Genomic DNA, 13181 nt, shown 5'->3' on the forward strand with positions numbered 1-13181 from the left:
GAGGAAAGAGTTAATATTGCAAGTTAGAAGGTCTGAGTCATATGAAAACCGACTTTAAATGCATCTGTTCCTCTGAAGAGAAACCTCTGACAACTCTTGTCCCTGGGAGACCATGGGAGTTGTGCTGATTCAGTTGAATGCAGTTTCTCTGTTAGATTTCAGACTGGAGATAACGACATCAGAAAAACATGCAAGTGAAGACACTGTTTTGTAGCCCTCAAGTACAGTATTTTACTTGTTTAAGATTTCAGAGCCACCCAAAGATAATATTTTCAGAGGCTAGTGGTAGGACAGTGACCCAGTCATCAAAATCAGAGTTAGTATTCAACAGACCATCTAAAATGAATACCTTTCATTTTGTACACAAGGTGACAGCTTTTGGAAAAGATGGCTTCACTTCTGAATAAGCAATCATTTCTAAATCACTGAAGGCTTTTCATAGTGTGTCAGATTTAAATAGAAAAGAAGCTTCCCCCTCCCCCCCCCCCTTATTTAAGGCTGACACTGACAGTACTTTGTTAAAGCTGCTGATGAAGTGAATTTGGTGTATGTTTTCCTTTTCTTTATCTTGTGATGTGTATTTCCATATTTTCAGTTTACTTTAATTCAGGCATATTAGGCAAAAGTCACCATGCTGCTTTAATCAAATTAATAAAAAGTATTCAAGACTGCTTTAATAAAAAGCAAGAGCTAAACTTAATGACTTGATATTCAGAATCATTTTGATCATAGATTAAAAGCTCTTTTCTTTAGCCAGAAGCACAAAAAATGAAATTGAGCTTGCATTTTTAGACAGAACTTGCACTTCAGTCAATACACACCAAAATGTTACACATCAGCCCACAAGTCGGTTTCTGCTTTAAATGCTTCTGTATTGAAATATTTCGGCAGTCTAATTTGAAGCAGATTTCTGCACAGACCGAAAAGAATTTACCAGACTGATCATTAATGACCACATACTTCTAACAGCCAGTTTTATTAGCTGCACTTCATGAAAAAAGGCGCATTTCCTAAAACCATCAAATGCATTTGACATTTGCAGTCCTAAGGAGTTGCTATTTTCCCTTTTTAAAAAACAGTGAAGGAAGGAAGCCCAGAGGAGGGAGATGTCCAGCAAAAGAGTTGGCCTCAATCACATCCTGCTTGGGCAGCTCTAATTCCAAGGAGAGCCGAGCGTGCCAGCAGCTGTGAGCGGGGAGACGCAGCTGCCAAGAACTTCCAACCTCTGACCCAGTTCAAGCTAGAGCGTCTCGCCCAGAGCATGCTGATGGCAGCACAGCTGCAGGGGACTCTGCCATCTCCCCAGCCAGGCAAGCCCTGCAGGTTGCTTTTCAACAAAAATATTCATCCTCTTCTACATACGCTAAGAAACTTGCAAAGAAATTATTTACAGTAACATTCATTAGACAGTCTCTGAAGGCAGAGCTGGCTAGCATCGTTGTCTGAAAAATGTCTGAAACAGTATCCCAAATTAAGTTTCCAGATTTTCTTGGAAGTTATTCAAGATACTGGAATCACTACCTGACTTCTCTGCAGAGGCATATATAGCAATGTCTCGTTGATAGACAGCGACTGGGAGCCACAAGCATTCATTTAAGTGTAATTATCAATTTACGACATCATCCTTACCAAAATAAAGATAACAAAGGAGGCCTCCATTAGCCAGGATGTAAGCAGGGCTCTACCACCCTTTTGACTATAAGTCTACAATGATGCAATTTCTTTCCTGTTTTACTAATAGGAAAGTCCTTTAAGCTTCGCAATATTGCCATAAACCTTTGATTTAGGTATTACCCTACCCAAAAGACTTCCTCCTTCTATTAATTATGAAGTTTTTCCTGTCGTGAGTTAATTTTTCCTGCAAAAGGGCTGCTTAAGATCTCATTTTTCATCTGAAGGATGCTGACTCATTACTGAGTTTCCTTAACCAAGGGTTTATTTGCACCCTCCCAAAGCTGGCCACTGGCATCAGCAAAGTCACAGAACTTTGTGTTCAACCCTGCAGAATGCCATAGCTGTTCAGGAACAGCAAGATTTGTTGCTAATAATAAACTACCATAAACTCCCTCACAGGCAGCCTGCCTGCAGCTTAAGCCCATTCTACCTGCATAGTCGTACACCTAGAAGCTCATTTTACAAAAGACGGTAAACAGTGAGTAGCCGTTGTTCTGACCACAGGTGGCTAAAAAATTGGGAAAAAATGCAGGGTTTGTGTTTCAGATTACACTTGATCCCTTGACTTCAATTTAGAAAGTCAATGTGGAAGTTTGTAGAGACACTCCATGTAGGATATGAAGTATTCTGCCAGGTTCAGAATTATTTGTGAACAGAACATGTTAAGCTTTAATCATACCTCTATCAACTTCTTAAAGGCCTCATAACTGCATTTTTGTCTATATTCTTTTCACTCATCTCCTGCGATAGTGAGAAATTTAGTCTAGGGACTTCAGTCAGCCATTCAAAAGTACAGATACTATTTTCCACTGATCTTCAATAACCAAGTGTGCCTATATTCATTCTAATCCATCGCCAACTTAGCAAATTTGAACATTTTTGAGAAAAGAAAACACTGGTTTTTCTTCAAAGGCATATGCACAAGGAGCTGTATTGTAAATTTTAAACACACATGCAAGACATTTGACATATGTTAAACAGGGAGACATTAGGGTCACCTCTCGATTTAAGAATCAAATTTTCTCAGGTATTGTAGATCTAACTCTGTGCAGAATATACCGTCAATCTGGATCCCCCTTTGATAACTGTATATCTTAGCTCATGATGCTTTATCTAAAGACCATGCATGCTTTAGCTAAATTAGAAGCTAAAAATATTAGCTATTACTGACACATTACTCAAGATTATATAAATCCAATAATGACCCTAATCTGGCAACCATTGTAACAGAAGCCACCATGACTAGTGGCTAGGACCAACTCAGTCATGTTTAAAGACAATACATTGTTTTAATATATTTGCTTTCCTGCCACTTCAGAGAAGTTAAAAAAAATAGGAACACTACAGTTTAAAAGAAAAACTGTCACTGAAGGACAACAGGATAAGAAAATAAGACTATTTCTGCAGATTATAACTTGGTCTCCAGAACAAACATTTTCATTACTAGAAAACGGGAAGCAGATGACTGGTAGCATTGTGCACACTCTCCATTTCTCAGGATGGAAGAGACATCTGGATTTTTACCACAGTATTTTCATAGCACAAGGCCAACCACGTTCATCTGCAAGTAAACTAAGAAAGAACACTTGCCCCTCTCTCACCCCAAAAGGGAAACCATTTAAATAAGGAAAATTGTATTTGAAAATGTTGAAAAAGCACCCGGTTTACTTCAGAGTAAATAGCACTTGCTGCAATCTCATCATTTTCCTGCAACATTTCATTGTGTGACATCCCACTACATTGAAGTCCTTCAAAAAGAACCTCTCGTTTTTCAGTTTAGTTGCTCCCAAAAGGCCCTCTTCACCACGAAGCTCTTTCTAGAAGATGGCTGAGCACTGCTTCATTCACAGCCATTTGCACCTGCCAAACACATCAGCTTATATGGAATTTGAGAAAGGAGACAAAGAGAAAGCAGCTCTCAAGATTCAAGTTAGTGTTTTCACCAACACAAGGGACATTCACATTCTTAGGTCAACAAATCTTTCAACTTCAGGACTGCATGTTAACATTAAGTTAATGATACATTACCAATTGCTCATCTTTAAAGACTGTACCATTTTATTATTATTTTATCAAATTAAAGATGCATTCCACAGGAACGAATATACAGAAGTACAACTTCATATCAGGGGAAGGAAATCAAAATTACGTTTCTGTATTACCCCAGTAACTCCAAAACAAGTTCAACTTACAGTACTATTTTGAAACAAAAATACCTTGAGTGAGATCAAAAGTCTAAATGAAACAAGATTACATGTTTCAGAATTCTAAGCAATTTGTCACAAGTTACCCAGATAGTAAGTCTTCCAGGCAAGAAAGACTATGGAAAGATGAGTTAGTTAAAAAACAAAAAACACAAACCAAAACCCAACAGTTTTGTAACACTAGAATATCCAAGAATGCTTTAGGAGGATAAATTTTACTAGATTAATATCATATCTAGTTTGAAGAAAACCTAAATATACAAGTATGACTACGGTTTTATTGCACAAAACAGGCAAAAGTAACTCGGAACTGAACTTCATAAAGGAAGCCTAGAGTATTTCACAATCACTTTACCATTAAAAAAATTGTAGCATATCATGTTAAATAAGGCAAAATTTTACCGGAAGTATTAAAACAAGTTCTGATGTTTTGACCTAAACAGCTCAAATGCTTTTTTAACATGTATCACCTTTTTATAAGCACTGAGATGTACTGAAGAATGTGCTAGATAATCATAAAACTCAAACTCCTTCTCAGTAGCTACTATTCTTTCAGCAAAGCCCCAGAAGAGTCTTCCCAGAGCACTCTATGCTATTAGAGTAACAATGTGGAGATAACAGCAGAGAACTGCAATACCTCTACATTAATTTTTACAAGTTTTGTACCTCGAGTTGCGTTACGCTTACTCACCTGCTGAATAATTTTGGAATCTTTTGGAAGGTTTTCCCTGGGTGGGACTTTTCCAAACAACTTCCAACCAGGAGCGCTTTGGACAGCAGGTTTGAGTTCCTTTGTCCTTTTAGTGAAAAAGTTTCTGAAAGAGAGGAGGGTTTTCTTTTTGTTTATTATAAGCATATAAACAAATTATATTTGTACCCACTTACATGTCTTTAAACCAAGTTCACCACTGTAGAGATTTACTGCTCAGTGAATGCATAGTGTTCTACCTTAGCTTTCTCTTATACTTTAAGATAATTAACTTGAAGCGGAGCAGCTTTTGTTACAGGTGCTTTGATACTAATATTTGTACTCAGTTTTGCCTCTGAATTCTAAGCTACTTTATGCCATATCAGAGCTCTTTTAGTAATACCAGACACTTTCTTAAATGTAAGTTAGCAGCATGCAACAGCTCTCAGACTTTTATGTGGGGTTTGTTTTAGCATATCTTATGGAGCTATCTGGAGACTGAAGAGAGGACAGCTGGAAATCACTGTGTAACTTACAGATTTAAAAAAGAAGTTGTGACCTATTCTACTAACATTTTCTGCAATCTTCACACCTTCAGCTTTCATAACACGGACTAGAAAACCAGGGAACATGCACACAGCTTCAGCTTAGCAGATAACCTTTGCCAGTGCCTAAAGTAATTACACTCAATCAGGCAGATGACTGCATTGCTCTATTACTACTTAGAAAGCCAACCATCACAAGATCATATTAGCAAGCATTTGTCTAGATACATGGCTATATTATTTGACTCCAATCACAAGCTCCTACAGAGCATGCTACACACAAGTGCTCTGAAAATGAAAGAAGTGCATTTATTCTGAATACTGGAAAGTTACTTTCTAGAAATTTATGAAAAACACAGAGGGATTACAAGTTAAGTAGTCTGTAAGGTTACTTCTCAGAAGGCTTACAAGTTGACCTCTGAGCAAACAGAATATGGAGCACTTCTATTGGAAGACGTTTTTGTGCAGTGCTAAGTAGCTAACCTTGTACTTTCACACTCTTCCTTGGGAAAGAGATCCCCAGATTTATTCTTCACTTACAGCATTTGCTGTATTTTAAAATACATTTTCTTCTCAAATTGAATGCATTCACATTTGTGCACAGAAAACAGTCTCTTGGCTTCGCCCAGATAGAAGAAGCATGCTTCCACAACCGCAATCTATCTGAAAAGTGCACAGTCGCTCTTAAATTCCAGCGCTGTCTCTGACCATGCAGCATAGTTTTACAATTAGGAACTGTTAGTGTTTGTAAGACATTGTATAGCTTTCAAACACAAACTATCTTTTCAGTGCCCAGAATGTGTTTCGTTATTTGGGAAACAAGCAAACGCCTGTCACAAAAATCCCTTCTGTGCAAGTCTGCGTGAATGGACTCTACTGATATTTGTGTGTAGCTGAAGATCTAGCCACCAGAAAACAGCAAGCTGGAGAGCAGAAGTAGATGCTGATAAAGCGTGAAAGTCTCCCAAGAACCAGCAAGCTCAAGACTAGCGGTCCTGTGGAATCCAGGAGAAACTCAGAACACCAAGACTCTGCTCGGTCTGTCTGAGGCCACCAGCACACACTACCATCAACAACAGCTTGTTTTTTTAAAAAAAACCACACTGCATTAAAGAAAGCAGCAGCTGTATACGCAGGCAGGGACTATGGGGTTACATACACACCTGATGAAAGAGAGAGTGCCTTGAGAGATTTTTTTGAACACCCACATAGAAGCTGTTGGTGCATCAGTGCACCCCTCCACTTCTGTGGAGGTCTCCCAGCTGTTGCTCCAACCCAGTAAGTGAACAAGCATGTTTGGGAATAATTGCTTGCACTGTATAAATAATTCCCTGCCATTAATGGAATCAAGCTGTTGCTATTAATAATAGCTTAATTAATACAAGGTGTTCTAGTAAGCATTAGTTGTGATCCATGCATCCCACAACTCTGTCCGCATCAGGGAAACTTGCAATATCTTAATCCATCCCTGTGGAACCAAAGCAAGCACCCAGAACAACAAACCAGCAGTTTCTGACACATGACCTGGAAGGAAGGGCTGATGAAAAAGCCAAGCCATGGTACCAGCGTCCTTAAAAGACACTGTCCTCAGTCAATCCCAGGACTGCATACCATTAGTGAAATGAACAGGTCCGTCCATAAAAGAAAAAAGATGCAAAAAGTGTGCTTACGTAAACAACAAAGGCTCATTTCACAAGTACAGGACACCTTTCACAGCGCTTTACATTGTCTTCAGGAGGGAAGGAGGAACGTTCAAAGAATCAAGAAAACAAGACAAAGTATTCTAAAGACCAACATGTCACCAAGTATTACACTACAGCCTTGCCCTTAAATGTGCAACTGCAGCAGCTATATCTGAAACTTAGTTGGAAGGGTTTTTTTTCCCCAAAAGCAGGTATGCAGGAAGATACACTCTGCAGTACCATTCTTGAAATACGAAATAGCTCATGCATCCTGACTTCATGGATAAAAATAACCATCTGGTCTCCGCACATACTATGGAATACCACCAGGATTACCTGGCAGTTCAGCTCCATTGCTTCTAGCACTTGTGGAAGCTGAAAAGATGTACGCCTTTAACACTGATGGCAACCTGTCACTGTACCAAAGCTGGTTTATGATTAACCAGGAAGCTGGCAGATTTAAAAAGGAAAAACATGTAAACACACAGAAGGTTTTAATTAATATTTCTGTAAAAAAGATTTAGGCATGCTCATGGCTCTTACAAGATTTGATTTTTAATTTTTTTTTTTAAACAAACATAACATTAAAACAAACTGTCCAGAACGTAGTCGCCACCATAATGAATCTTGGTGGGTTTTTAATATTCTTTGGTGTACTGAATTAAGCAAAGGCTTGTTTTGCTTTTTATGAATGCACAAGTGAAAATATACAATTTTACTTTTATTAAGTACATATTCATTGAAGTCTGTTTCTTGTGAAGGCAAAAAGCTGGTCAAACTTTATATCATGTCAGAATAAACCTCACACAGGAATTCTAATCCGACAGAAATTAATAGGAAGTTTACAAATAAGCTTTGCTGAAGATGGAAGGACACTTTTAATACGTTGTTTTGGCAGCTAACAGTATCACATCTGATACATTGTTGACAACAGTAAAGCCTTACAAAAGCCCTGTTAAGGAACAGCATCTGTGAATGCTTACAAGTTGCATTCACTGAATTGCAGGAAGTGTACTAGATTTGATATATTTGTTGCTGCTTAGAATATTCATGAGTTTCACTGATCCCAGGAAAAGTCATCCATTGAGACAGACTGAAAAGTCAATAGCATTTTGGTACAGAACCTCAAAATCCATTTGCAAACTTCAAAATTCCTTAAAAAGAAGCCTACACTTTAGAACTGAATAATGCTTTCTGTTGAAAGGACTTGTGGGATACCAGTATTAAATTAGTTCATTGAATTAAGCTCTGGTTTACAAAAGCCCAGTGGAAAAGTTGCAAGTTTTTTTCCCTGCTAGTTTTATATAACCACACTGGAACACATATTAACACTCTCAAGTGACACTCAAAAATATTTCAGTAGGTGCACTGAAGAGCTTGAAAAGTAACTGAAGCACCACAGAATAAGAAGCCGTTACCGGCACATACCAAGACATCTATTCCTAACGTTTGGATTACACTAGACAAAAACCTCTGGGCTCTCATGATCACACAACTACGACAGCTGTAGTAACAGCTACAAGTGGCAGTTTTCTTTCTTATTTAACAACATTGCTTCGACTATTCCTGCCTGCGCCCACAGCACTCTGTGCAAGTTTCACCATACCAATGGTACAGTGATTCAAACGTTAACCATTTCCACAGCTGGCATTAATATGATGTTCTAGTAATGCAATTGCTTGTTTCCACTCTGCTTTTGCTTTTCAAATCACTTTTTTCTTGCTGTTTACGATAAATTGGTGAAGTCTGAATGCCATTAGAATTAAGTCTCAGAATGGGATAGGTGGAACTTGATATTTTAATGGGATTTTTTTTGTTTACTTGGGGGTTTTGGCTCCCCACACACAGAAATCTGAACACAAAACTTTTTTCCACTTTTTAAGCTAGCTATATGCTAGCCCAAGAGGATGACAGATTTCCAAGTTTTAGAGGAAGTTACTGGAAAATACCAAAGACCATTACTTCAAGCTTGATCTTAAATTTCATCCAACACCAGACTAGAAACTGGGCTGCCATATTTGCACAACAGCCACTCAAAGAAAGCTGAAGTGCTTTGAACAGCAACAACCATGAACATCAGCAGGTAGGAAAGTCACCAGGCTAGATACAACTCCAGTACTCTGCCTCTAGGTACAATTGATTCACCTCTCCACAACACTGAGTAGTCTTCTGTTTGACCAAAAATGTCAAACTTGAATCTAGTTTCGAGCTAGGTATCACTTTGCTAGTTCTTTCAACAAAGATCACACATATAGATCTTCCCTTTCTACAACTCCACTGTGTGCCACGAACAACAGGCTATGAGCATTTCACTGCTTTGTGCACCCCAACAAACCTGAAGTTGCTTTCCTTCCCATTCCAAATGCACATCCTTGGGTTTCCAGTCTTAACTCTGAGTCTCAGAGAAGCCTGCCAGAAGAACCATCTCTGATGATTCAGAACTCTGATGTTATAGTAGAGATACAGTAGAGATATAGTACTGCAGTATTGGAAGTAATCAACTTTATTTCCTTCCCATTTTTCCCTAAAAATCCCATTTGAGTCCAGCATTCTTAACAATAACACTTGGAAACAGTGTACACAAGCCTATCTCTGCCCTTAGTCCTTAGCTTTAAAATATACAATATTTTACGGATCTATTTTACGGAACAATATATGGATCTTGACTAATCTCTCCACTCCCTCCGTGAAACTGTAACCTGTAGCCTTTAAACCCATACATTCAACACTTGTGAAGTACCAGCCCCAGCCTGGAATGCTACAGGACTAGAGGAAGTTGTTCAGTAGCACAGCCATTCTAACCTGGTAGAGAAGCAGGAGCATGAATTGTGCTAGAACCACAAAGGAAAAAGAAAGCAGTAGTTTAGAAATCCGTGAAATGCAACTAAGTTGCGAGATGGCAAGCTAAAATGCAGTTCTGGTGCATATAGCTTACTCTGCATTGTTAAAGTACTTCTAATGTGATTGCCTAGAAAGCCATCCTAGCTGTTTAGCCAATGAGTCTAGTAATGCAGTTTCAATCAGATTTTTAAAAGGCTTAGCAAACTCAAAGATAATTAGTCAGCCAAAGCAGACAGGTGTCCCAATAGGAATTTGCCTCCTCCGCATCAAAGGAAAGGTTGCAGCATCATTCTACTTCTTATTGGGTGTTAGAGATTAGATCCACCTTCAGACCCAAGCTTCACCTGTTCTGCTGCTTTTAGTTATCTATATACAAAATTCAAGTGCAGAGGAAGGTTGGATCTTACACCTGAGCTATTTAAGATGAGTATCAGTATGAAACATATTAAAATGAGCCTACCTTTCTCCAATCTGTTAATCCTGCACTACGAAAAATAGCAAAAATCAAGTGGTATCAACTACTGAGACAAGGATATCGTCTCAGAAGAGAGCATAAAACACGTGAGCATCATTACTGTTACACCTGAGCAACCAAGCATGCTTCCTTACAGTTCACTGTAATATACAAATAAATCTAATTCAAAATGCTGCACCATGTTATACAACAAAAAACTGTGGGCATCCCTGGAAAGCAATCCTTGCAAAACTTGAAGCATGGAGCCAAAGAAACAATTTTTTCCAAATAAAATATTCAGAATTCAGGCTTATCTTGGAAATATATGAATACTGTGTTTAAATCCTGACGCTGAAAGCTAGGCTACTATTCTCTAATTTTTTTCCCTTGCACAGTAACTTTGACCTTGCTCAAAATGTTTGCTCGCTAATCTACAAATAAAATAGTTCCAACAAGTGACCTGTTAAGTTAGAGTACTAAAAGTGACTTTTTTAGGAAAAAAAGCTTACTGTTAAAACATTTTTCTGACTTTTACTTTACACACATAACAATCTGGTTTACTGTCATTTTCAATCAACAATCATTTCTTCTCATTGCATCCACTTTTCAAGACCTATGATAACAGGGAAGCACTGAGAAAAAAGCTTTGAAAGCCACAAGAACTGACAAAGGAAGTGAGGGTTGATTATATTTTCCTTTTTATTAAGCATCTAGTACCTGTTATTAGACACTGCATAAGACAAGTCTCATGTTAAATCCAGGGAAGCAAGACACAAACAGGAAGGAATCAGCATCACATCACAAGCATCCTCACTCTATCCTATATAATTTTTCCTCCCAGAATCACAAAGGCTTGAAGGGGGAATCCAGCATGGAATTAATGCTACAAATGAGCACCGAGTTGGACAAAAAACAGACTAGGTTTTCTGTTTGTTTGTTTTAAATAGAATTACACAACTGCAGTTAAAAACCCTGGAAGTTGCATTTCTCGGCAATAACTAAAGTACATTAAAAATCCACTGATTCCAATAAAACCTCAGAATTTGTAAAAGGAATATGAAGTAACAAAACTCATTAAAAACTGTGTATGTATTACAATACAAATTATTTTGCATCTCCAGAAAGATCAGAGTTCTGCTTCTGCACAGAGTCTGTTCTTGCTCCATCCCTATGCTGATTTTTAAACAGGCTTCCTAGGCATACAAAATAGGTCTATGGTTGAAATTTGTTGAAATTTGAATTAGCCAAAAGACAAACTGATAAGGAAACTACTTATGTACCTAATAATCTTTATCCAGAGAGCTGTATCAGTGAGGAGTTAGAAGAGGTATGTCCCAGGAATTGTCATAGATGCATTTTTACTGGTATAGCATTAAAATGAATAATTTTTACTTAAACCCATACTTTCAGAACAGTCTGCACAAATTCTGAAGGCCCCTGCAAGTCTGCAATTCCATTTCCTTCATGACTATAACTGAGTACATAACAAGAATTATTACATTCACATTGGCATGTTTTTACCATGTGTAAAATGCAAAAGATGCTTAAGAACACAACAGAATTTTTCTTCATACTTCTGTCCTTTCTGTTAAGGTCTTATGTGCAACAATTTGGAAATAACAGCAGGAAAACATTTCTTGATTATAGACAATTAGCTCCTCTGCTTTAAACAAGACTTTTCAATAATTTACATATAGAAACAAATGTAACTCAACTCTAAGCATAAATAATGAATCATTAAAAGGAAATAAAACCTTTTTGGTTAGCCACTTACAAAGCTTGCAGAGCAACAAAAGCAGGATTCTATTTCTACATTTTAAACTGTTTATATACAGTACACCATTTGTAGGAACTGATAAAAGTGTCCAAACAGTTACAGCGTATGTTCAGAGTGCACACAGTAATTATTTCTTAGACCAATGGATAGGGTGTCCCCACTATTTTAGATGTGAATTATATGACATTGCTCAGGAGCTATTTGCTCACTTTCACATGCTCAGAAGTGTTTTCTCACATTATTAGCTACGGTTGGAAAAGTGACATGAACATAAAAATATTAAGAGCAAATAGCCCCTACTTCACAAATATACTTTTCAACTCATCCTTTACTCTCACATTTCAACCTTAATTTGTAAGTTAACATGCAAATGTTTTTAGGTTTAGTTTAAAATTCTTAACATGGAGATTTAGAACAAAACACTAATAAATTTAGAATTTATTACACACTCTACATTTTCAGTTTCAATAACTTAGAATAACATCAGCCCATTTTGATTCAATACATTTATACAGTTGCTCCAAGCACAAGTTTCAAAGCTCTGCCCTATATAGGAGGAGAGATGACCCAACTGATTTTACAGTTCACATCTTCCACCACCTTGCTATCAGGAGAAGCCAGACACCAGCTTCTCTGTAAATTTTGTTACCCCCAAACACAGATCTATTACAGGATGTTTCTAGTTTCAGCACCTTTTAGCAGTACAAGGATCTCTTCTTTCCACACCAAGACAACCCAAAGAGTATCCCAAACCACCCCCTCCAAAGGAACTTCAATGTTTGCATCTGTAATACTCAAACTACAGTCTTAAGTGCTATACAAGCAAGTTTTTTGTTTCCCTTCCTCCCCCAAAAAAAATTAAAATAAGGAAACCAAAAAATCCTAACCAGGAGAACACGCATCTTCAGCAAGACCAAGCTTGCAGTATTTTTTTTTTTTTTTAATGAAACTATGACCTCTCCATTGATATTACTGGTCAACTAAAGCCTCAGCTACAATCAGGTATACCTGAAATCTAATGAACTGTCAAGGAGTAGCTGCTAAGGATTGAGGGGTAGGGAAGGAGGTTTCTGTCCTCTTAGAAAGGACACAAAGATTAACAGAACTATTATGGAACTGCACTGTAGATACTAAATTAGATCAACCCTATTGCTCAAGCTCCTAGGTGATATCAGTCCCAAAGTAGCTTTACAAACTCTGCTGGCAAAACAGTTTTACTACAGGTACACAAATACTTGGGAAGTTTTAAGAGATGAAAGCATTTAGCAATATCACAGAACACTCTGTACAGAACACTTACTGGTAAACAGTATTTT

The 13181-nt window shown here is 37.7% G+C and overlaps 1 protein-coding gene across 1 annotated transcript in view; it reads right to left on the reverse strand.

Moving 5' to 3' along the window:
- TBC1D12 (TBC1 domain family member 12) overlaps positions 1–13181 on the reverse strand; it is a 49325-nt gene that overhangs the window by 24986 nt on the left and 11158 nt on the right. The window contains 1 exon segment of the mRNA XM_075504846.1: positions 4570–4693. Coding sequence (XP_075360961.1) covers positions 4570–4693 — 124 coding nt within the window.

This window comes from Mycteria americana, chromosome 6 (assembly GCF_035582795.1).
Source record: "Mycteria americana isolate JAX WOST 10 ecotype Jacksonville Zoo and Gardens chromosome 6, USCA_MyAme_1.0, whole genome shotgun sequence".
Classification (NCBI taxonomy): domain Eukaryota; kingdom Metazoa; phylum Chordata; class Aves; order Ciconiiformes; family Ciconiidae; genus Mycteria; species Mycteria americana.